This window comes from Oryzias latipes, chromosome 20, assembly GCF_053564925.1.
Source record: "Oryzias latipes strain Hd-rR chromosome 20, Olatipes_Hd-rR_3.1".
Classification (NCBI taxonomy): Eukaryota; Metazoa; Chordata; class Actinopteri; order Beloniformes; family Adrianichthyidae; genus Oryzias; species Oryzias latipes.
Window position 1 is genome coordinate 6,324,283 of NC_136256.1, and position 26,197 is coordinate 6,350,479.

General features: G+C 42.2%; 1 protein-coding gene across 4 annotated transcripts; it reads left to right on the forward strand.

The window, feature by feature from the left end:
- Nucleotides 1-1,116: 1,116 nt before the first annotated feature.
- Nucleotides 1,117-20,971, forward strand: LOC101171951 (NLR family CARD domain-containing protein 3). 4 transcript variants are annotated; one of them, XR_013651882.1, is made up of 7 exons: nt 1,128-1,270; nt 7,619-7,906; nt 9,149-10,922; nt 10,994-11,167; nt 15,955-16,128; nt 16,492-16,580; nt 17,539-17,667. XR_013651882.1 is itself a non-coding variant. In XM_004080874.5 (7 exons), the coding sequence occupies exons 1-7, from the start codon at nt 1,258-1,260 to the stop codon at nt 20,664-20,666; spliced, it is 2,610 nt and encodes an 869-aa protein (XP_004080922.2). In that variant the 5' UTR covers nt 1,128-1,257; the 3' UTR covers nt 20,667-20,971. The 4 variants fall into 4 exon arrangements, 3 of the variants coding, with proteins under 3 accessions (XP_011486959.1, XP_004080922.2, XP_020568239.1); XM_004080874.5 differs by lacking the exon at nt 16,492-16,580 and adding an exon at nt 20,654-20,971 and having other exon boundaries at nt 17,539-17,712; XM_011488657.4 differs by lacking the exons at nt 10,994-11,167; nt 16,492-16,580 and adding an exon at nt 20,654-20,971 and having other exon boundaries at nt 1,117-1,270; nt 17,539-17,712.
- Nucleotides 20,972-26,197: the final 5,226 nt, after the last annotated feature.

The following is a 26,197-nucleotide window of genomic DNA, read 5'->3' on the forward strand; positions in this document are numbered from 1 at the left end:
AGAAACCCAAACCATGACAGGGTCACCTTAAGTAAAACAGAGTCTTGATGAGGTGAGTGGTCACAGCTGGTGGAGTCAGGAGCAGAGCATGGCTGGGAGGGGGAGGAGATCTGACAGAGGCACCATCACAGTTTCTTTATTAAAAATGCAAAAGTTTACTTTTGCTATTCAATCACATCGTAGTTGACCTTTTAAACATACAGCAAGGGATCTCAAAGGAACTTTTAAACTATTTCTGAAAACATTTAGATCATTTATTGACTATTGGACATAATTGTAAACCATAAGCCTACCGTTGCCAGGAAACTATTAGAAACAACGTGTATCCCTATCAAAATAAAATGTATTTGAAAACAGTCAGAACAGTATTGATAGATTTTTTAATATCGGGCCGATACCGAAACTGCCACCGATATATCGCCAATCCCTGATGATGACATGGACTATTGGAGATGATGTCATACCAGCACTTCACCCTCATCATCAGCACAGTCTGTGGGGACATTCAGGTGATACACAGCACCTGTGGCTCTCCTATTATAAGAACATACAGACCTGCTTTAGCGTCAGTTCGTCTTGACGCGTTCCTTGTTAAGTGCCCTGTTTTTATCATTTTCCTGCTATTGCCCAAGCTGTGTGAGTTCTCTCTACCCTGACCTGTTTATCAGCCCTTCTTCTGAATTTTGGATTGTGGACCTGCACCCCTGCCTCTGACCAAGCTCAGTGGCTTAACTGAATTCGGATGAAAAGAGGAGAATCTTAGACTCCCACAGTGACAGCTCTGCTGTGTTTGCTCCTTTCCTGAAGTGATGGACTTTGTTGTTCTTCGCCCACAAGCTGCCTCTACAAGAGAAACCTTTATCCTGCTGTCAAGCCTCGTCTTGTCCTGTCTCTCTTCCAACGTGGCCTCAACGTGCCCCCTGCTGTTCGGAAGAAGTATGACCTGCCACCTCTGATTCATAATCCTGCCTTGAGCTCAAATCATTCTAACTTCCGTAAAGCCTGTATTCTTTGGGGTCAAAATAACACAGGTGTCACATGACCAGATTTAACCAATAAAACAACATCTTCATGTCCTGACTGCATTTTGCCTATGGACCAGTTAAACTGGTTCTTGACGTGATTGAGGCTTCAGACTGATAAGAGGAGGAGCAAAACGACTGACACAGCAAAAGTGAAGGAAAAACCAAGAGCAGCCAGCGTCTTTTCTTCTGAAGACTCTCCTGCAGATCCAGACTGAGAGGAAGAGGGGCTAAAATGAGTTCAGCAGGTGAGAATCTGATCACACTGGGTTGTATTCCTTACCAAAGAGCAGGAATTATTCAATAGTCAAACTGTTCAGTCACATATTTGTTCAGAGTTTCTGAAGTGATGAAGCTGATGCTTAGGAAGCTCCTGCTGTGTCAGTAGCTCTGAGTGCAGCAGATTTTTGGATAAACAGCAGATTAATGGCAGTACATGAAAAGGAAAACTTTGCTACATGATGCTGATTCACAGAATTGTTCGCTATATTTCTATAAAACAGTAAAGAGAGAAACTCCAAATTGTGACTTCCGCAGAGTCAAAGCCAAAAATCCTCTTTTCCACAATAGACAAAATAATAAACCCAATCTCTGGCCCACCATCCACCTTTGGCAGTAAAACCTGTGAGGAGTTTGCAGTCCACTTTACCACTAAGGTAGATGGCATTAGATCATCTATCTTACAGGGGAGGGATCAACAACCCCCTGTTGACCTTTCCACTGTACGTCCTCCTATCAGTGAGAAAACGCTCAACAGTTTTGTCTTGATTGACGCTGCAGCACTCCGACAAGTGATATCCCAAATGAAAACAACATTTTGAACTGCTCTCTTCCGACTGGAGTCTTCCCTGCATTCCTAAAGACTGCTTTGGTGAGACCCATTCTGAAGAAAAGTGGTTTAGATGTGTCCAATTTAAATAACAACTGGCCGGTATCCAACCTGTCATTTTTAAGTAAAATTTTAGAAAAGCTTGTTTTTACTCAGCTGAATGATTTTATTAATAAAAATAATATTTTAGAGAAGTTTCAGTCTGGTTTTAGATCTCATCACTCAACAGAGATGGCACTTGTCAGGGTCTTAAATGATCTCAGGTCCCATGTGGACATGAAGAAAGTATCTGTTTTAGTCTCACTGGACCTGAGTTCAGCCTTTGACATAGTTTACCACTCCATCCTTTTAAACAGACTGCACGACATGGTTGGAATTACTGGGAAAGCTTTTAGTTGGTTTAAATCTTGCCTCACAAACAGAGATTTTATTGTTAATTTAAATGATTTTTCATCTGAAAGGCATAAACTGACATGTGGGGTGCCCCAAGGCTTCATCCTGGGTCCCACACTTTTTAATCTTTATATGCTTCCGCTTGGGGATGTCATCAGGAGACACGCCATTAACTTTCATAGCTATGCTGATGAATGTATGTAGCTGTGTCTCCTGATGACACTGGACCTGTGGACAGCCTTTTATAATGTATTTTAGACATTTAAATGTGGATGGGAGGGAACTTTTTTCAGCTCAACCAAGACAAGACTGAAATCTTGGTAATCGGTTCTGAAGCTGAGAGAGATAGGGTCCAATTTTATCTGTCAACCAACTCTATGACTACATATGACACAGTAAGGAACCTTGGTGTGACTCTAGATGCAGATCTTAGCTTTGACCAACATGTGAATAAACTAACTAAATCTGCATTTTACCATCTAAGGAATATCGCCCGAGTGAGACCCTTTCTCTCTAGAGCCTGTGCTGAAATCTTAATCCATGCTTTTATGACATCAAGAATAGATTACTGTAATGCCCTTCTTTCTGGGGGAAAGAAAACAACTCTCAATCGCTTGCAGCTAGTCCAGAACTCTGCTGCACGCTTTTTAACAAGAACTAGGAAGAAGGAGCACATTACACCAATCTTAAAATCTATGCACTGGCTCCCTGTCAGCTTCAGCGTTGATTTTAAAATTCTTTTAATAGTTTTTAAGAGTGTCCATGGTGTTGGTCCTTCTTTTATATCCGACTTGCTTTTAACGTATGAACCTCCTAGAGCTCTTAGGTCCTCAGGTGCAGGCCTGCTGAAGGTCCCCAGGGTCAGGACAAAAAACCACGGCGAGGCGTCATTTAGATACTACGGGCCTCGTCTGTGGAATAGTCTACCTGAGGATGTCAGGGTCTCATCTACTGTGGAGGTTTTTAAAAAGAAATTAAAGATGCACCTTTTTAAATTAGCTTTTAATTAGATTTTATGTCTTTTCACGTTTTATGATGTTTTATTACATCATTTTAGCATTTTACTTGTTTAATCTACTATTTTAAACTCTTATATTTTATTATATTTGATCACATATATATTTATTCTTCATTTTTTTTAACGTTTTATGATGTTTTATCACATCATTTTATCATTTTATTTGCTTGATTTAGAATTTTTTATTCTTGGATTTTATGACATTTTATCATATGAATATCTGTTTAATTTAGAATTTTTACTTGTATACTTTTATTATATTTTAACACATATTTATTTGTTTCATGTCTCAAATTAGACTGTTTACAAGTGTTTTCTCACCCTCGTCTGGGGTGTTTGGGTCTATACTGACACCCCTGCCAATAGGAGGACAGGGCAGACGGCGCCTTCTGATTTCTCTCTCTTTTCTTTTTTCACTGGTGTTTGTCTTTGTCTATTTTATTGTGCGGGGCTAATTTAATTTACTTTATCTTACAAATAGTGGGTGGTCTTTCTCTGCATTTGTTTTTGTTTTTATGTACAGCACCTTGAGCTGTCTTTCTTTTCATGAAAGGTGCTATGTAAATAAATTAATTTTAATTTTAATTTCATATCAAAAGCCATTGGTCTGAAAAGACAATTCTAGAAGAAGACTTCCTTTTTGAGATCTAAAGGACCTGGAAAAGAAGGGACTGTCATGCTTTGAGTTTGTTTTGTCTTGGTTTTTGCTTTAGTTCTTGTTCTGTCTTGTTTGGTTCTGTTTCCTGTTTTATTTTGAAAGGTTTGCTGTCTTGTCATGTTTCTTGAGCTTTACTTCCTTTGGTCCCCATCTGCCCTGATCGTGTTCACCTGTGTCTCGTCTGCCCTGTCTGTATATAAGTCTTGTCTCTGCCTTCCTCCTGTGCTGGTCCATTAGCCTTTGTCATGGTGTTCATGTTCCATGTTTTCCACGCTCATGTTTCCATGGCCCTCGCCACGCCACAGTAAGTTTTTGTTTGTTCTGTAATCCTGCTCTGCAGCGCTTTTTGTTTTGCATTAAACCCCCTTGTCCCTGAACCGTCTGCCTCCGCCTCTGCTACTGGGTCCAACCGGCTCTCAAGCCACCCCACACCGTAACAGGGACCTTGAAATGGACAACAAACCCTCACTCACAATCAAGGATTCAAGGAGTTTTTATTGCCATTTTCAGTGAACAGAGCAGTTTCACAGACTAGAAATTTGCTGCAGAGCTAATGTGCCACATAAAACACTTAAGAATAAAAAAAAATAAACAAGCAAAAAAATAACACAAAGGTCAGAGCAATAAATAGAAGTACAATAGTGCAAACGGAGGATGTTAATGCAAGCTTGGAAACTATTAGCAACAAGCCGGTGAAGGTAGCTAAGTGACCATCAGAAAAGAGTTTGAGTTGGAAGAGAGAGTGAGCGGGGTGGAAGACGTGGATTTCGAGCAACACCAGGTGTTCTGGTATCTGCTCCAGCAGGACATACATTTCACAGCGGGATGTGTGAATTTGAATGATTTTAATTTGAATATTTGAATTTTCCAAATACCAGAGAGGAGTGAAAAGGGAAATGTCACTGCTTTTGTGAACGAATTGCTGCCTTAAGTGCTAAGAGTACCCCCTCCAACTTGAATATTAAAATCAAAAGAGCACACTGCTCGCCGCAACCCAGAGCCACAGATACCATATGCCCCAAGATAAATTTTTGTAAGATTTGTCGACGCAACAGTGAAAGACATCATTCTGCTGCAAGCATGAAGTAAAAGAAAAGTGATGTTTTACGATGAATTTTTATTATTAAGATTATTCCCTGAGCTACAGAAGAAGTAAGCAAACGTTCACAAGTCATCAAGCAGCAAACAAGAACGTCTCAGCTCTGGGCATGCGATGTTTTCAGTGACTCGATCAGTGGTTGGAGTACAAATATGGCAGATTAATGCGAGCGTTCTTGTCGTGAACTTCCTTCCATCCATTTTCTTAACCCGCTGTATCCTTTTTGGGATCATGGGGTTATGGGACCCCGTCCCGACTACTGTTAGGCAAAGGAGATAAAGGCATGGACAAGTGTTTCTGCATCAGGAAGTGATAGAAGCGGCCGGAGTTTGGAGATGTTTCGTAGGCGGTGAAATGAGGTCTTGTATAGATCCTTTATGTGGCTGTTGAAGTTTAGCTGAGGGTCAAACTGTACTCCTCGGTTGGTGATTGACGTGGAGACAATGATAAACTGACCGTTAAATGTGAACTGGGATATTGAGGAGGAATCTGAATCTGCTGGGGGGTGCCAACAAGGAGTGCCTCGATTTTGCTGTTGTTTAGCTGTAGAAAATTGCTGTTCATCCATGCCTTTTTCTCCTCAAGGCATGTGGTGAGATGGGATGGAGCTGCAGTGGAGTTTGGAGCGGTTTCTATGTAGACCTGTGTTTCATCAGCATAACAATGGAAAGACAACCCATGTTTACTGATGACACGTCCAAGGGAAAGCATATACATTATGAAAAGAATAGGGCAGAGAACTGACCCCTGTGGAACACCACATGTCACTGAAAACGGCCTGGGCTTGCATCATCCCAAGAGCACATATTCAGTTCGGTCAGTCAGATATGATCTAAACCACTGCAGCACATCTGCTGACAGGCCAACTGAGTTTGGGAGGCGATGCAGAAGGACGGTGGGGTCCACTGTATCGAAAGCTGCTGTTAGGTCCAGAAGAACAAGCAGAGATGGTGATCCTGAATCAGCTGCCATTAGCAGATCATATGTCACCCTAAGCAGTGTAGTTTCCGGGCTATGGGCTGATTGAAAACCTGACTGAAAATTTTCAAAATTCCAAACCTAATCTCTAAACGTCATCTGTGTCTTCCAGGAGTTGTAAATGAGATATACACAGACACCACTGCAAATAGCAAGTAGACTAAAAAAACATCTGGTTTTAGCTCCATTGCATCCATTGCCCCGCAGCTACACGCAGGGGGGGCCAAGCTTATTTAACACAGTTTTGGACAGTCGTCGAGCAGCAAATTCGCCCCATATCAAAAGGAGGCATCTGACGCAAATATGACGCGCTAATCCTGGTAGGTGTAAAAGCAGCTTGAGAGAAGTGGGAGACAAGGTGGAGCAAGAGGGGAAGATGGAGGAGAGACTATTGGAAAAGTGGAGGAGCATTCCAAGATAAAAGTGACTGACCAAGCCAGCATTTTAAGATCTGAAGGCCATGATAAAGCAAGACCAAGAATGCCTGTTATCAGATAGTGTGTAATTTTCACAAAAATACACCCAATGTTGAATAGAATTTAAAAGAAAAAGGCAAAAGAAAGGGAAAAGGGGAAAAAGGGAAGAAAAGGAAGAAGAAACGAAATAGAATTTCCATGGTTTAATATAAAGTCACAAAATGCAAATGTTTAAAACATACAATATTCTCTGACACATTATTTTGTTTCCTATATGCGAGATGCACAATCAAAACCTGCTTTACACTCAAGGGTAAGATGACTTATCATAGCGCTCTGCGCAGTTTTGTTTTTGCCACAGAGGGGTTTTGTCACTGTTAGTGTTTTTCTAACTGCAATCAAACCCAAGAAAAGAACCAAACAGGAAATGAGATTTTTTGTTTGGCTTCTGTAGAAGAAGAGCTAGTCCAGCACAGGCTGCTACAGAGGAACTCTGAACTTTCAGTGCATGCAGCCTATTTTTATTATTGGCGGGGCGGAGCTTACTACATGAAAGGGGATAGTTTAATCAGGCAGAACAGGAACGGTATTGCATAATCAGCAAAGTACAGTATAACAGCATGTACCTGCAAATGATAAGTACGGTTCTTTATCAGTCCCCACCCTCTGCCCTATTAAAATCAGGAACCAGATAACCTGGCTGGAAGGTTGGAAGTTCTTTGCTGTGTTTTGTCTGTTTTCCTTTCACGCATTGCAAACAAGTACTAACAAGTGGGAATTAGCTATTGTGAATATGCTAATGCTTTTAACATGGCTAACGTGTAGCGTGTTACAAACACGTTTCAAAGCAAGGGTATTAAACTGGCAGCCCGCTGGCTTTTTGCTGTTGTTAAAAAAAAAAAAAAAAACTCTGGGATTTTATTGGCGAAACTGCCATTAGTTAATTCCTGCCATCAGTTTTATAAATGAGTATAGACCATTTCTTAAAGGTGTGCTTTATAAATTGGTGCACCCTATAGTGCAGAAAATACAAAAATACAATATCAGATCCTGATAGACATGAATTGGCTACTGTTATTTTTCTCTTCTCAGTGATCACTTACAGAAAAATCATTTTGTGCGTCAAAAAGAAGGATCCAGTTATTCCATAAAACTTTTGTTTGCAGCTAATTTTAACTGACTTTTCTCTGCTGTGCTGTTCACAGAGGAAGAGGAGAAGAAGAGCCCTCCAAAGGTCCTTCTGGAGATTTTGAATTCTCTTAGTAATGAGAACTTTATAAAATTCAAATGGCATGTGACAAATGAGGGTTTTCTGGAAACATTCTCAATAATCCCACCATTTAAACTGGAAGACAAAAGCAGAGAGGAGACAGTAACTGTGATGTTCCAAACGTACAGTGTTCACACTCTGAAAGTCACTAAAATAGTTCTGAAGCAGATGTGTGAGAATGACCTGGTGGATAAATACCTCACAGACCTGCCTGAAATTCCAGGTAAGTCAATAAAAGACTGATAGAGATTCAAAGACATGAAGGTTGACTGACAATTGAAGTGGCTTTTGTGTGAATTTGTGATAGAAGGGTGATTGATAGAAAAGTCATTCATTTTATGAATGGCAAAGAGAAAATGTCGAATGTTGTTTTTTTTAACTGAACTAAATGTGCATAAATCCCCTCCTAAAGAGCTCATTCTTTTGCAACTGGGGTGTCAAACTCAAAAATGATTATAGTTGCCTTTAGGCCAAATCTGAATTCTTCCCATACCACTACGGCTTCCGTAAGTTCTCCACCATAAGACAGAATGCTAAACATGTCTACTTGATTAACAGAGTTACAGTAAACATTTATCGGCTCCTTAGGAGCATGGTCTGACAAACATTGCGAAAAGATACATTTACCAAAAGTGCTTTATGGAATGTACATTTTCTTTGTTTGAAACCCATTACAGGGCTAATTTGACCCTCCTCCAGATAACTTTTTTCTGAGTTTGGAACACCTCTTGTGTAGAGCTGGGTATCAACAATAATTTACAGAATTGATTCGATTCAATTCACCAGATCCTGGATCAATTCGATTCAGGATATTTTCGATTCACATGGGAAATTGGGGTTTTATTTCCACGATACTGCCTAAAAAATGTAGCCACAAGGGGGGCCTGAACCAGGGTCTCATTGTGCTGGTCTCAAGCCCAGACAAAGTACAAGTTTGTGTCAGGATAGGCATCCAATCAATGCCAAACCCCAAACTATGCACATCAGAAAGCTGATTCACTGTGGGAAACCCTGCAGTGCAAAGTTAAAAGGAGGCACCCCGTACACCATTGACACAGATACAACCTGGCCAGCTGCTGAGAATGAGCTACAATGGCTTGAATTTCCTGTTACAGAAAACACAGTACACCTTGAACATAACAGCTGTTGGACCATACAAACAAAGCAGACAGTTGTTCCAGTTGCACTTCAAACCTTCGATTCATGATAATCTCTATTCTGACTAAACCTAAAATGTGTGGCATAACATAGCATGAGACAAATCTTCATTTTACTGTTTGCATTTTACGTTTGATTGAGTGCAAGCTGCTCTTTAATGAACACAAAATGGAAGCCAGATGTGCTGAGTACAGACAACATTTATGTGTGTGATTGTCTATGGGGGGGTCTCAAGTACAAAATATTTTCTTTTTTTTTGTCCTTTTATGTCAAAACTGTCAAACTAATCTTTTCTTTTTCTTATCAGAGATTATCAATAATTGTCAACATATGTTGAAGCCCAAGACGCAAAGGGCCTTGGACTGTGTTACAGATGGAACAGAAGACAACGAAAGCCCTCTGAAGGAGATCTTCACAGAGATCTACATCACACAGGGAAGAAGTGAAGATTTAAAGGAAAAGCATAAAGTTAGACAGGTTGAAGCAGCACATGGGCAAACAGGAGACAGAGAAGTAAATTTCAAATTAGAAAATGTACTTGAACCCTTACCTGGGGAAACAGAACCAATCAGATTAGTGATGACAGTGGGAGGAGCCGGCATTGGGAAAACCATTTTAACACAGAAGTTCACTCTGGACTGGGCTGAAGGCAAAAACAACCAAGACATCCACTTCATATTTCAAATACCATTTAGAAAAATGAGCGTGCTGAAAGATGGTACCTGTAGCTTTGTGGATCTTGTTCATCAGTTCTTCCCTGAAATTAGGGAAGAAGGAATCTACAGCTTTAAAGAGTTTAAGGTTCTGTTCATCCTTGATGGTCTGGACGAATGCCAACTTCCTTTCAACTTTAAAAATCCTCAAACTCTGAGTGACATCACAGTGTCTGCCTCCAAAGATGTGCTGCTGACAAACCTCATCATAGGGAATCTGGTTCCTTCAGCTCAACTCTGGATTACTACACGACCTGCAGCAGCCAGTCAGATCCCTTCAAAGTTCATAAGCCGTAAGATAGAAGTGAGAGGTTTCAATGACCAACAGAAGGAGGAGTACTTCAGAAAGAGATTTACCGATAAAGAGCAGGCCAATATGATCATCTCCCACATCAAGACGTCTCGCAGCCTTTTTATCATGTGCCACATCCCAGTCTTCTGCTGGATCACCGCTAAAGTTCTGGAGACTGTCATGATAAAGGAAAAAAACACAGATCTGCCAAAGAACCTGACAGAACTGTACCTGCGCTTCTTGAGGTTAAACATAGAAAAGAAAAGTTATTTGATGGATGATGGAGGAGCTACAAGAGACCATCCAAGTTTAGAGAAGATGATCGAGTCTCTGGGAAAATTAGCCTTTGAGCAGCTTAAGAAAAATCAAACAATCTTCAAACACCATGACATTGAAGAGTGTAATATAAATATCGAAAACACATCATTGTACTTAGGAGTGTTCAATCAGATTTTTAAAAAAGATAAGTGTGAGATGTTTGTGAACAAGGAGTACAGTTTCATGCATCTGACCTTCCAGGAGTTTCTGGCAGCTCTTTATGCCCATTTGACCTTCGTCAACTCTGGAGTCAACCTCCTGGAAGAACAGCAAACATGGTTTTCCCTACTGAGAAGAAGAGACACATTTTACCAGACTGCTGTAGAAAAAGCTTTAAAGAGTCAAAACGGACAACTGGACATGTTCCTCCGCTTCCTCTTGGGTCTTTCTTTGGAGACCAATCAGAATCATTTACAAGACCTCCTGACAAAGACAGGAAGGATATTAGAGAGCAAACAGAAAACAGTCCAGTACATCAGGAAGAAGATCAATGGGAAGTTGCCTGCAGAGCAAAGCATCAACCTGTTCCACTGTCTGAATGAGCTGAACGATCACTATCTACAGACAGAGATCCAGCAATCTCTGAGATCAGGATGTCTCTCTACAGAACATCTGTCCCCTGCTCAGTGGTCAGCTTTGGTCTTCATCTTAATGTCATCAGAAGAAGACCTGAAAGAGTTTGACCTGCAGAAATACAGTAGTTCAGAGGAAGCTCTCCTGAAGCTGCTGCCAGTCATCAAAGCCTCTAAAAAAGCTTTGTAAGTACATCAATCTACCATTTCATTCTACAATTAATTTATAATAATCAGTTTATTTTCTTTAATTTTAGACTAAGGTACTGCAATCTCTCCAAAAGAAGCTGTGAAGTTCTGTCCTCCATCCTTAGTTCTCCAGCATGTCATCTGAAGGTTTTGGATTTGAGTGGGAATGATTTGCAGGATTCAGGAGTGAGGCTGTTGTCTGAGGGGCTGCAGAGTCCAGACTGTAAACTGGAGACTCTTAAGTAAGGAAAGAGAAACTCTCAATTGTGTTTTTGAGTGTTGTTGGTGCTCATGTTCAACATCAATAGAACTTCATTTCCTGCTTCTTGAGTCTCTTACATGTCTGTGTCTCCATGCTGTGATCTATTTAATGAGTTCTCTAACACAGAGCTGACAGTACTGTGTGAAACACTTCATCTCCAGATTCTTCATCATTCACTTTCTGCTTTCAAGAGCATGGAGCTTCCAGGACAGTCCTAGCTTGAATTCTTAGCACTGGGCTTCTCTGGACTGAGATGTCTGAGGCCTTTCCAGGGATCTGCTGTAGCCACTCCTCCAGCTTGGGGGTTACTGCCCGACTGCTTCAATTACTACGGGCACCACTGTGATCTTCATTTTCCATGCTTTCTCCAGTTCTTCCCTGAGTCCCTGGTATTTCTCCAGTTTCTCATGTTCCTTCTTCCTGATGTTCCCATCGCTTGGTACTGACACATCCATCACCACGGCTTTCCTCTGTTCTTTATCCACCACCACAATATCTGGTTGGTTCGCTAATACAATCCTGTCAGTCTAGATCTGGAAGTCCCACAGGATATTTGCTCTCCCATTCTCTACCACTTTCTGAGGTGTTTCCCATTTTGACCTTGGGGTTTCCCGTTCATATTCTGCACACATGTTCCAGTATTTTATTCTAGCCCTTTGGTTGTGGCACTCCACGTATGCTTTCCCTACTTACACTCTGCAGTTATGTGCTGGATTGTTTCAGGCGCCTCTTTGCACAGCCTACTCCTTGAGTCTTGTCTGGTGTGGTAGATCTGAGCCTCTATTGCTCTGGTGCTCAGGGCTTGTTCCTGAGCTGCCAGGATGAGCGCTTCAGTGCTGTCCTGTAAACCAGCTCTTTCTAGCCATTGGTAGGACTTCTTGATAACAGCCATTTCAGTTATAGTCCTGTGGTACATCCCATTCAGGGGCTTGTCCTCCCATGAGGATCTGTCCTCCAGCGCTTTATCCTCTGCTCTTCATTGCCTGAGACATTCACTGAGCACACTGTCAGTTGGGGCCTTGAGCTTGATGTATTCATGTTTCTTGGATGTTTCATCCTGGATAGTGGTTTCCTTACTCATTAGTCCTCAGCCTCCTTCCTTGCATCTAGCAAACAGTCTAGCAAACAGTTTCAGGGTTCTAGATTTGGGATGGAACCCTCCATGTATGGTGAGGAGCTTTCGTATCTTAACATCTGTGGTCCACATCTCTTTCTTTGGCCATCTTTTTCCTAGTCATAGGCTTTCTTCTTTCTTGCTTTCTTGCTAATCCACGCTGGGCACAGGTTGGCATGTTGTGACCTGCAGTCTTGAGTGACTGTTCTGTCAACTAGGAGTTGGTGTTCGGCTCCTCTGGAATCTCTACCAATGTCGTTCTCTGCATTGCTCATGTATTGATCCATGTGCCTATTTATCTTGGTTGCAATGATGCCTGACATGAGCTTCGATGTTGAGAGACATGTTATTGGCCGGTAGTTTGATGGTACTGCAGCCTTTGAGGGATCCTTCTGGATTAGGATTGTTTGCCCTTCCGTTAGCTATTTGGGGTGAGTCACATTTCTTAGCAATTGGTTCATGTGCTGCCAGGTGCGTATGGAGAGCAATGAGTTTCTTTAGCCATTATACAGGTATCATGTCAGGGGTCGGTGCTGTCCAGGTCTTCCTACCTGAGACTCTTTCTTGGATGTCTGCCACTGTGATGGTTACTGGATTCTGTTCAGGGAGGTTGCTATGTTCTTTTCTCAGTGAAACCAGCCATTGGGCATTGCTGTTATGTGCTGCATCTTTCTCCCTTATAATTTTCCCATACTGTTCAGTTTTCAACCTTGGGGTCTGCTCTGCTGTTTTGATCTTGCCACTGAGTATACAATTTCGCTGGTTGAGTTGCGAACAGCCTGTTTATCCAGCTGGCTTTATTATCTCTTGTGTACCTCTTTAGGCTTAGGTTTGACAGCATTTGAATGTATCTCTTAGTCCCTTGCTTTTTCATTGAACCTCTTTGGGCCTCTGTCTGCTGACTCACTTCTCTCTAGACCACCTTAATCTTAACCTCCAATTGTTATTCCCAAGGTGGGTATTGTATTCTCCCATGGTTGCTCTTACAGCCAAGCATCTCAAGGATCACTGCTGCTTAAGTGTAAACCAGTCTTTGGCTTCTGTAATTGTTGTGGTCAGAATTAGTATTTGTTGGGGTTGCCTGGCATTCATTCAAGACAAGATCTTGTCTTTTAGGTCAGTTGGTGCCTCGCTGAGCGTATCTGTAGTTATTGGGGCTGTGTTCCCAAGTTGGTAAAAAAAAAAAAAGCCGTATACTTGTATAGCACTTTTGAATGAAAACTTTATTAATCCCAACAAGGAGAAACTCAGTTCCAGTACATCTCGATGAAGAAGGTCAGACAAACAGCAACACAGGATACACACACACACATCTCGAGAGGTTACTGAGGTCAATGCAGCCGAGCGCCTTAGATGACCTGCGCCGGCGCGCCTTTGTATAGCATGCAGATGGACCACGAAGAGGGCCGGGGGTTGGGTTTGGTGACAAAAAAAAGTTGTATCCCTACACTGCGTACAATGTGTTGATACAAGAAAAAAACTACACCGTTTAAACACAAATAGCACATATTCAGACAAAGACACAGTACATGAGGCTCAGGGGGGAAACGGTGGTTGACGGGAGTGGGGGGCCCCCCATGAGTCTGTCCATCAGGTGCAGCTCCGTGAGCCAGGCACATCTTCCGGGCAGCTCACAGAGGAGGTAGGGAGGGGGTTGGGAAGCCGAGGACAAGCAGGGAGGGGGTGAGTTGCAGTTATCAACCCTCAAGAACAGCTGCTGTAGTCCACTCTGTAGAAGCGGCTTTGTTTTGGTGGAGCCAAGGACAGTTGTCCATAGCTCCTTCAGGGAGTCTGATTAGATAAAATACTTTTGGGCGCCAGCAGGTTGTTTGTACTGCCGGCAAAGTCCTTGACTGGCTCTTCGCTTTGTGTGAGGCAGAGATTGATCCGAATGAGAAGTGGGTGAATTTAGCCCAGTCTTCCCTCAAATCCGGGCAGAAACTTGCTCCAAGGTGGCATCCATCTTCCGCACAAGTTCAGGGGTCTCAAGCAATCTGCTTAAGTGGGCAAGACAAGCACAGAGCTTTTGATCCGCTTGTGGAAGTTTCTCTGAGTCTCTCCTCCCCGAAAAATCTTTCCCAGGAGCTTCGATTGATTGCCTCTCTCCATCTTCTGCTCCCAGACCGCCTGATAAATTAGAAATCCTCCGATCCCAATTACGAGGAATCCAAGTATCAGAAATCCAAATAGGTACACGTCCTCGACATCCTCCACAGACAGCTGGGCCAGGCACACCAGCCTCCACTTGCCCCATGGATCGATGGTGTATCCAGCCGCGTGGGTGCCGTCCGGGCAGGAAGGGTCCGCTTTCCCGTTCCTTAGTGTGGAAAATACTTTGTCGATCCAATTTAGAGACCAGCTGATCAGATCCATTTTCAGAGTGCAGAAAAGCACTACCGACAAAGCGCTTTTACAGTCACAGACCCATTCACCCAGTCACACACACATTCACACACTGGTGGCCGCTCCACTGCCAAACACAGGCGCCCGCTTACCACCAGAGGCAAGATGGGGTTCAGTGTCTTGCCCAAGGACACTTCGATTCATGGGTGTGCAAGGCGGGAATCGAACCTGCAACCTTACGATCCTTACGCACCACGGCTGCCCAAGTTCAGGTTAGGAGTGTGGTATAGCCTCCTCTCTGATCTAGTGTTTTGGCACTCCCTTGGTGTTGTACTTGGGATGTACCGCTTCATTCTCAAATTGTGATAAAAGTTGCTGTTTGTGGATGTTGGAACATGGAGCTACTAGTTGCATGGCAGTTAGCTTTGATTGGGGGTTTTAAAGCATCCATTCCCTGACATTCTCTGCATGTAATCTCTCTGAATAGAATTTTCTTGAGTAGTAGCATTGCAACAGAACCTTTTTCTCACATCAAGTCCATTTTCATCTTCTTCCAGTTCCTCACCTTCCACCAGGGTGCTCTGGTTCTCTAGCACCTGACACAGACCTGCTTTGGCCCCGCGACCTCTGTGCTGCAGAGTTGATAGGAAGTTACTGCTGAGAGAGTTCTAGGTACAATCTGGGACCTAGAACTTGGTAAATTTAATAATTTACCAATATCAGTCATGGAGCATACAGTAAAACAGCACCATCTATCGAAAAGCTCTTAGAAATGTTTTAAAGTGGCAAGGAGCCAGACAAATCTAAAAGCACTTTAGCTGAAAATAGTGTTCTGTCTTATCTGAGGTTTAGTATAAATGAATAACCTGTCTGAACAGTGCAAGAATAAAAACAGTAAAGGTCTAGGAGGTGATATAGTCATTGTTCATGAAACAGAGCAGTTTGAACACACGATTCTATTTTGTTGCATATTGTTTTAGCTTGGTAGGAACACACTCAGATCTTTAGAGATCCATAGTGTCAGTATGGTCTTTCTGTGCTGAGTTTGCATATAAAGAGCAGAGAAGGCAAAGGTTAAGCAAAGGTTACCTTGCAAGTCCCTGGAGATTTTCTCTTAAGCCTGTTCTATCTCATTCTTTTCTAATAATCTATACATTTACATTGTGATTGGAACCCTTGGTTCTTAAATTTTCTGTGGGAAACAAAAATAAAATCCCATCTCAAAATAACTAAAATGTGGCTTAAATATATCAAATAAAAAATGTTTTAAGAACTTTTAACAACCTAACATTGACATATTCTTTATTCAGTTTGGAGTACTGCAGATTGACAGACATGAGTGGAGATCATCTGAGTTCAGCCCTGAAGTCCAACCCATCACATCTGACAGAACTGAACCTGAACAACAACAACCTGCAAGATTCAGGAGTGAGGAATCTGTGTGCTTTTCTGGAGAATCCAGAGTGCAGACTGAAGACTCTGAGGTCAGACCACACGGTTTTTTGTGTTTTCGGATACACTTGATGTGAGTTTCATGCAAATGTATAGTTATTCACGATCATGACTTTTTACAACCGATACGATAACAAACAGCGAGCGAGTTGTTGTTCTCAGATGCGGTAAAATAAACCCACATGGGTGAGAGCTGCTGATAATTATTGGTATCCAATATTATCATTCAACGCTGCAAATGTACAAAAGTGGCTGTTAGGCTTAACAGGTGGATCACTTCCTGATCCACTCATCAGCTTGTCAATCTCATGTTCTCTTTTTTCTTAAACCATAACATACCTCATCTTCTCAGTTTGAGCTTTTTATTTTATTTTTTAACATTTCCTGTACAACAGCTGGGCAGACAGATGAGAGCTGAGGGCCTCTTGTGTTGGACATATTTTACTTTAACAACAGGGGTTATGAATCTTCTGACAAACCAGAGGTATGTCTGAATAAACCCCTTTTGTTATTCGAGACCAAACTTTATTCATTTTAATCATATTTGAAAGTCTTTTGTGTTGGACTGGACGGAAAGGGAAAGGAGGGAAGAGAGAGGGATGTTAGAGGGGGGGGGGGGGGGGAAGGGTGGTTATAGAAAGGGGGGGGGGGGTTAAAACCATGAAGCTGTATATATGCTGGATGTTTAGCACTACGGTGAGGTCCAGATGTAATACAAATCTAAAAGGGGCAGGGCCTGTCCACACACACACCCAAATGTTAGAAACATACCTGTTAGCTCCAAAAAATGTTCACATGTCAACATGTACACAACACAGATATCGTTCACACACGCATACTTATGCCTTCAAACCAACTATGTGAAATATTTCATTGAATCACGCAAAGTATTAGTGCAACGGTGAGCTAACACCTGTGCTCCAGTGAGTTTATGTTCCTCAAAAATGGATGATGGAATGTACAAAGAAGGAGGGATCAAACTTCTCAGTTTGAGCTCTTTATCAACCCTGAGAAGACCTGCCCCCTTTTTTCTCATGTGAACCAATGCTTCTGATCCTAGGCCCTGATTGTCATCCCAACTGCTTCACATTAAACTACAAATAAGGTTGGGGGTCATATTTAATGCACTTTATAAAAAAAAGGGTTGCAAGCCAACATTGACCAAATTGAGCCTGTGGGCCACGGTGTGGTCATGTCTGATTTACACAAACGTATTAAAAAAATAAGCCATCTGTCTTGTTACACTAATGAAACGTCTCTAGAATAAATGTTCTGATACGGTTTTTAACATCAGTCATTTTTTTGAAACTCCTCAAAGATCATTTCAGTTCAAATGTTCTCAGAGTTAAAGTGATTTCTGTAAAGAGAAGCTGAACATTTGGACTAGAAGCTCTGACTGCATGAAGAATTCCTTCTTCTAACCTGATTCTTCTCTTGCTCAGGTTATGTGACTGCAGGTTGTCAAAGACCAGCTGTGAGGTTCTGGCTTCAGCCTTAAGGTCAAACCCATCCAATCTGAAAGAGCTGGACCTGGGATGGAATGGCTTTAACGTCCCAGATGTGAAGCAGCTGTCTGACCTGCGGAAGAGTCCAGACTGCAGCCTACAGACTCTGAGGTCAGTGGAAAACTGATGTGAAGATGAATGAGGGAACCTATACCTTTCTATGGGGAACTTGGTCTAAAAGAAACGACTCCTGTAAAGAGTTGTCTTTGTTTGGTTCCACATGAGTTGGACTCCTCATAATGGTTTTAGGGTCGGGTTCCCTCTGACCTGCATGTGTTCATGGATTTCTGATGATCACAGTCCTCATGTGACGGGTCAGAACCTTCGGTCAGACCACGTCTAATGTAAAAGCACAAACAATGCAGCTGTGAACAAAGCATGTTAAACCTAGAGCTCAGATGAAGAAGAGGAGGATGAAGAACATCTGTCTGATGTTGTTGTTGAAGCCCAGCAGCAGTGGAGCAGTGGAGTGCGTGTTCCTAGTGAAGCAGACTCATCATGAATCTCAGCTTGATGTTTGATGAAAGAACTTGTGAGATCAGGAATGTTTTTTTAGAAAAGCTGAAGGTTTGATCAGAAACCTAAAAGGCTCATAGGATTAACAGTCTTAGCAACCGTTTAGACTTGAATGGGTCAAAAACCAAAGAAATTGCCATCTGTTTCCACCATGGACAATCCATCACGACACACTATCCATTAGTAATGAAATAATTGAACAAGTCTACTCATATAAATATATTGGTACCATAATTGACCACAAACACACATTTCAGTTTAACAGTAAATACCTCTTTGGTAAATGCCAGCAACGTTTTTTTTTCTTCTAAAACTTCAGAAACTCCAAATCCATCCATCCATTTTTGTAGCTTTATATCAATACTTCATGTAATCTGTCCCATCATTCAACAGTGCCACTTTGTTTGGTTTACTCAGTCTCAATAATCTAACAGAATTAACAGAATCATTAAAATCGGAAGTAAAATTGTCGGCCAAGAACAGGAGTCACTCAATTTAAAATAAATGAGTTAATTGCTAATGTTCACTGATGGCCACATACACACGGAGCACAATCACTACAGTCTGTTGCCTTCAGGATGCACATTCAGATCATTGCCATTTAGGACAAAGAGAGCTTCGGTGCCTTTGCGAAAGTATTCGGCCCCCTTGAACTTTTTAAGCTTTTGCCACATTTCAGGCTGCAAACATAAAGATATAAAACTGTAATTTTTTTGTGAAGAATCAACAACAAGTGGGACACAATCATGAAGTGGAACGAAATTTATTGGATATTTCAAACATGTATAACAAATAAAAAACTGAAAAATTGGGCCTGCAAAATTGTTTAGCCCCTTTATTTTCAGTGCAGCAAACTCTCTTCAGATGTTCAGTGAGAACCTGTGAATGATCCAATGTTGACTTAAATGACTAATGATGCTAAATAGAATCCATCTGTATGTAATCAAGTCTCCGTATAAATGCACCTGCTCTGTGATAGTCTTAGAGATCCGTTTAAAGCGCAGAGAGCATCATGAAGAACAAGGAACACACCAGGAAGGACCGAGATACGGTTGTGGAGAAGTTTAAAGCTGGATTTGGTTACAATAAGATTTCCCAAGCTTTGAACATCCCAATGAGCACTGTGCAAGAGATAATATTGAAATGTAAGGAGTATCATACCACTGCAAATATACAGGAACCCGGCCGTCTGTCTAAACTTTCATCCCAAACAAGGAGAAGACTGATCAGAGATGCAGCAAAGACGCCCATGTTTACTCTGGATGAACTGCAGAGATCTATAGCTGAGGTTGGGACAGTCTGTCAATAGGACAACAATCAGTCATATTATGCATAAATCTACCCTTTATGGAAGAGTGGCAAGAAGAAAGCCATTTCTTAAAGACATCTGTAAAAAGTTTCATTTAAAGTTTGCCATAAGTCACCTGGGAGACACACCAAACACATGGAAGAAAGTGCTCTGGTCAGATGAAACCAAAATCAAACTTTTTGGCAACAATGCAAAATGTGGTGTAAAAGCAACACAGCTCATCACCCTGAACACAACACACCCACTGTCAAACATGGTGGTGGCAACATCATGGATTGGGCCTGCTTTTCTTCAGCAGGGACAGGGAGGATGGTTAGAATTGATGGGAAGATGAATGGAGCCAAGAAAACTGATGGAGTCTGCAAAAGACCTGAGACTGGGGCGGAGTTTTGTCTTCCAACAAATCAATGATCCAAAACATAAAGCAAAATCTACAATGTAATGGTTAAAAAATAAAGGTATGCAGGTGTTAGAATGTCAAGTCAAAGTCCAGACCTGAATCAAATCGAGAATCTGTGGAAAGAACTAAAAACTGCTGTTCACAAACACTCGCCATCCGACCTCCCTAAGGCAAAAATTTCAGTCTCTCGATGTGTAAAACTGACAGAGACACACCCCAAGCAAATTACAGCTGTAATCACACCACAAGGTGGCGCTACAAATGTACGGTATTAACTTAAGGGGGGGGGGGGGGATGATTTTGCACATCCAATTTTTCAGTTTTTTATTTGTTATACATGTTTGAAATATCCAATAAATTTCGTTCCACTTCATGATTGTGTCCCACTTATTGTTGATAAGAAAATTACAGTTTTATATCTTTATGTTTTTAGCCTGAAATGTGGCAAAAGGTTGAAAAGTTCAAGGGGGCCGAATACTTTTGCAAGGCACTGTTATTGACAATTATTTTGTTTAATTAATTCTTAATTTAGTTGCTTTAGCAGGTCTGAGTTTATATTGTCTGCATTTTACTGAGTGTGTGTCGTATAAAGTTGACAGATTTTTCTGTTGTATTGATACTCTGATGATTGTCTCTGCTCTGTGTTCCCACCGACAAAGGAAGTGTCTATTGTAAAAATAAAGTAACTTTGATTTAATATGAAATCCTGCTCAGATTTAGCATCTACAACATCTTAAGTTCTGCTTTACAACCTAAGAGCTGAGAGGAAGCTGGATGGATGGAAGCAGCTTCTACAATCACTTCTTCTTTCTTCTATCTTCTCTCAGATATTTATGGTGATCTTTATCAAACTGCCGTTGATGGTGAGCAGAGAGGAGGATCTGAGTGCTGTGATTGCACCGTGTTTCTGGAAAGAGAAAAAAGAGCTTTATCAACGTCTTTACCAGCTGAGAGCTTCAGAGAGACAGAAGCTTTACTTCCTGCATCCCTGATCCAAGAAACATTCTAATGATCCAGAGAATCTTCAAGAAGTTTCCAGAAAGATGTATTTAAGTTTGCTCTTGTTTGCTGGATTTCCTGAAGCGTTGGCTTCAATAATTGAATGTCAAAAAATTAAAGAAATGTCAAATCTTTCTGCTCAGAAATGTTGGATCTTTACTTTCATCATAGTTCATTGAACTGAAGTGTTTTTATGCTTTTAGTTTGTTGTCCGGGTTCTGTTTCAGATTTCTTCCTCCCAACTTCCTTTTTAGAAAAGATCCTTTTCTGTTTTCAGTGCTGATTATTTACTGATCTTTACTAACCTTCCTGTGTCCAAGTGTTAACAGGAGGAGCAGGGAAGGTTCTTACTCACTTTGTTAATATAAAGAACAAAAATGTTATTTTTGCTAAGTCTCATTTCCTGAATGATATGACAGAGTTTTAGCCCGCTCACATTTTGGTGTTTTAACAGGTTGTTAGAAACAATTTTAAAATGATTTACTTTGTAATGGAAAGCTGAAAACTCAGGGATGTGATTCCAGACCCTGAACCAAGAAAACCAAAGTCTGGCATGAATTGGAAGAAGCTAAGGTTTTAGAATATGTGAGTCTCTTCTTCCAGAAGCTACAAGCATGAATAAAATTTTTTCCATTTTAGTTGAAAAAAAAATTGGACTCAAAACAATTTCACAGAATAATCCTGTTTAGAATCAAGTTTGCAAAGACTTTATTTAGCAACAACTTGTCATTTAACATGTTTATCAGGTTGCAAAAATATGTAACATTATGGTATCATTATTAAGAGCAACATTCAGCATTTAATGAATAAAAGGTCAGTTTATTTAAATGAGTTAATCATTAATTGTTGATAATAATCTAAGACTGTGTCAAGTAATGTATTAAGCAACATGAAAATATGTTTAAATGGCATAAAGTTATCAACCAGTATGTCTTTTTGGCATCAAATTGCAAGCAAGTATGTTTATTTAGGAGTCAAAGAGTTTTGTCATGATCTGCTTGGAGGGACAGACCCAGACGCTGGAACCCAGAAAGAAACACAGGAGAGTTAGGTGCCGAATAAAGAAATTCATTTTCCTGGACTAGGATCCGAGGGAGAGTATATTGGAGATTGTCCGACAGCGAGATGGTACTGGCGTGGCGACCGGGAGTAATGGCTTGGAGTTGTAGCGTGGCTTGAGATCTTGGCGTGGCTTGGGAATCGAGTTGGCGTCGTGTCGTGGCTGGAGACTAGGATTATGATTGCAGGCGAGAACCAGATTGACTGCTATTGAGGAGGAAAATTCCAGGTGGACACTCGTGGTAATTAGTCCTGTAGATGAGGCAGAGAAGCAAGGTTAACATAGAACTTGATCACATGAGCAGAGACTGAAAACAGATGACCAGGCTAAGCACCATAAGGGGCAACGACCTGGTGACAAATGCTGGAGCTGGATCTCCCTAAGTAGGCTGGCAGGTGATGACATGAATGTCCACAGCTGGGTCCAATCAGGAAAGCAGAGCAGAGAGGAGAGGGGGAGAGGAGAGACTGCCAGACAGAGGCACCATGACAAGTTTATGTTTTTAACATAATGTTTTTAACGGTATCTTTATTTTGCATCAAGTTATTGAAGAGTATGTAGTTATCACAACATTTTGTTATCTTACGTTATCAAGGAGTATCTTTACTTAGCATCAAGTTAATTTTGAAAAGTTTAAATAGCATAAAGTAAAAAGAAAATCTTATAATTTGTTATAATGATATAATTTGTCAATTTTCCAGATTGAGTTTTGTCACAGCTATTCTGAGCCCTAAGGAGAGATCAGATTCTGACCTTTTGCAATAAAAACGATTTTGTATTGATAAAAATAATTAAGTAGTCTGTCGTAACTTTTTCCACTTGACAGTTTTCTTGCAAAACATATTTCAGTTTTCCAGAACTGACATGAAGAGATAATAATGCTTTTATGTATTTAGTCTTTGTTAAATCGTGTTTTTTAACATTGCAGGAAGAAGTATATAGAATATGAATGAATAAATTATAATAATGAACCTTTATTCATATGTTTAGGCTAACTGTGCCTTAATACAGAAATAATATATGTATTCATTTATAGTGTGTCAAAAGTCAGAACTCTGTCTCCCCCTCTGGTCGCCAGCGGTAACCATCTCCTGAGTTTTAACCACAGCCCCCTTGAATCTGCACACCTGACTCTCATTCACTCAATTAACCATAGCATACTTTGGCTCTGCATGGAGTGAACCTCAGTGTGAAGTATTATTTGTGCCACTCTGCTTTCCTTACTGAGCATTATAGCTGGACCTGATACTCTGTCTCCTGACCCTGCTTTTGACTCTGTTTGCCTGCCCCGCCCCGCCCCGCCCCGCACCAACCCTCGCCTGGATTATTGGCTACCCCGTCTCTCCTCTGATTATCTTATGCCTGCTGTTGACCCCTGCCTGACCCTGATTTAGCTTTGCTGTATTTGGATCTAGCCGTCTGCCTATTCTTGTGACACAATACTTTGCCAAACATGGATCCAGCGGCAGCAGTTCATAGCCTGACGTTTCTGACGGGGTTTGCTACTTTGTTGATGGAACACAGTCGCCAGCTCCATCGTCTAACCTCTGCGACTGAAGCCATCAAGTCACGGCTACAAATCAACCCATCTGTCAGCAACACATCTGCCGCAACTTCACTGGTCGCTCAGTCATCTTCAACAACTGGTGAAAGCAGTGCGCCTAAATCTCCTCTCGCTCATGAATCGGGAACGAGAATGGCGCTTCTGGACAAATTCAACTGTGACCCCGAGCAATGCGTGGGGTTCCTTATGCAGTGTCATCTATTTTTGTGCCAACAACCCATCCTTTATCCACTGAAGATGCTAAAGTGTCACTGGTGTGCTCCGTCCAGACCAGAAAAGCGCGAGATGGCAAAGACCCCAATGAACATTTATACGGGATCAAGCAGGGGCTACAGGGGCTCCATACTTTGGCGGCGTGCACAGACTGTAATATCAGCTCGCTGATGACAGCTTTTCGTGAGGGACTCGCAGCAGAGCTGCAGCGGGAACTGGCGACAATAAGGGGTTATCCTTGGATCAACTCCACCATCAAACTGGATAACCTGCTAAGAATCCGGCGGCCATGCAACCCAGGCTCAGCGAACGTCATGCCCATCTCACTGTTTCTCTCAGAGCAGCCAGCTCCAAACATGACCTCATGCAACTCCTGGAGAATCTCTGTTTCTACTGCGGCCAGCCTGGCCATGTTCGCAACACCTGTCCCAATCGCCACCCACGACACTCTGCGGAACCGGTGAGTGAACCCATGCTCACTATTACTCTGCCTAGTTCCTTACGCTTTGATAACCGCGTAGTGGAAACAAAGGCTATGATTGCCTCTGGGGAATTTCATTGACCTGGCTTTTGCTCATTCTCACAATGTCCCGTTGCTCACCTGCGACCCCCAGGCCCCTGGGGTCAGGTCAGATCTGGTTCCTGACTCAGGACATCACAGTTGTCTCATCGGATCACAGTCATGAGTCCCTCCGCCTCTTCAGCATTGAAACCCCTCGTTTTCCTGTTTTCCGGTCTGCCTTTGCTGGAGAGGCACAATCCAGCCATAAACTGGTCAGAGCACAGACTCAGTTTCATCTCCGCTCAGTGCTGACAACACTGCCTTCAGACTGCAGTACAGTCTAAAAGCTGTGCTGAGGCCTGTAGTACATCCGACTATATGAGGCCACTGATGTGACTGTGAAATACCATTATCTCCTGCCTCTGGTTCCTGCAGCCTTGTACGGCTCGGTTCTTCCCAAAGCTGGATTTGACCAGTGCCTACAACCTCATCTGCATTCAAGCAGGGAATGAAGGGAAAACCGCCTTTTCAACAACCACTGGACACTATAAGTACCTAGTCATGCCCTTTGGTCCCTGTAATGCTCCTTCTATGTTCCAGACTGTCGTCAATGACGTCTCCTGGGACATGCTGCAACACTTCGTTGTCATTTACATCGACGACATCCTGATCTACTCTGACACGTTGGAGGAGTATGTTGCATATGTTTGGCAGGTGTAACAGCAGCTGATCCAACATAACCTGTACACCTAAGGATAAAAGTGAGTTCTACAAGACCTCTGTATCTTTTCTGGGTTATGTGATCAGTGCGGGACAGTGGACCAGGGAAAGGTGGAGGCGGTGCTGCAGTGAACCCAGCCGGCCACAGTGAAGGAGCTGGAGCAGTTCCTTGGGTTTGCCAATTTTTCTCCAGCCAAGACCTTCACTTCTTGTTCCTTAGGGTTGTGCATAAGGACGTCGAGGGGGAAGGGGTTTGGATTTATTTGATTACCTTTTGGTTTGTAATGATTTAAGTCGTTTCTTATTCTGCGTCTGTTTATTTTGCTAACATGCATTTAAATGTGTAGTTTTCAAGAAACCTGTATCCTTTTTTGTGCCTGTTTGGTTAAAGTGACTTTTTTCCTGGACGGGGCCAGCCAATTAATTTGAAGCCCATAGAAGGCAGAAGATCTCAGTCTGAATGAAGGTTGAAGTGGAAGGTGCTACTATGAGCTGTGCAGCCAATATGTTTTTTGTCAAATAAAGAAAAGTTGTTTCTGAACCTTTTGGACATCTCCGTCCTATGTGAACCAGGCAGCTCTGGTCACGCTATTAAATGACAATGACCATGTGATTTAAATCTAAACAACAAAGTTAACCTTTATGGAGGATCTTAATTATCAAATGTTAATTTTTATTTTTATTTTTTTTAACTTGTCCTGTCCAACAACAACAACAGGGGTTATTAATCTTCAGACAAACAAATTAAACAAACCAGAGGTATGTCTGAATAAACCCCTTTTGTAGTTGAGGCCAAACTTTATTAATTTCAATCATATTTGAAAATCTTTGGTGTTGGACTGGACGGAAAAGGAGAGGAGGGAAGAAGAGAGAGGGATGTTAGAGAGAGGGGGGGGGGGTAGGAGGGTGAAAATAGGAGGGGGGGGGGGATAAAACCATGAAGCAGCATAAGTAACAAGTTTACTAGATGTTTATCATTAAGGTAAGGTTCAAATGTTCAAATCTCAAAGGGCGGGTCCCAGAGCCAGGGAAGGGTTGATCCCAGCCCCAGGTGTAGATGGGCAGCCCATCCAGCGCCGCTGGCAAAGGGACCACCCCCCCAAGCCAAGCGAGACCACATCCCCCCCCCCCCCCCCCCACACACACACACACCCAAGCCCAGAAGACAGCGCAGCGCCCCAGGCCGCCCCACCCAGGCAACGGACCCGACCCCCCGACCAGCGGAGCCCCCATTGCCCCCTACCGGGCACCGGAGGCCCCGACCCCCACCCCAAACCACGGCAGTAAGGCAAGGAGCAGCGCCGACCAGCCCC

Bases quoted from the DNA above. Each gene is read 5' to 3' on its own strand.
- LOC101171951 (XM_004080874.5), top strand. The intron at 7,907-9,148 runs GTAAGTCAATAA...TTTTCTTATCAG, and splicing joins AGACCTGCCTGAAATTCCAG to AGATTATCAATAATTGTCAA. The intron at 10,923-10,993 runs GTAAGTACATCA...CTTTAATTTTAG, and splicing joins AAAGCCTCTAAAAAAGCTTT to ACTAAGGTACTGCAATCTCT.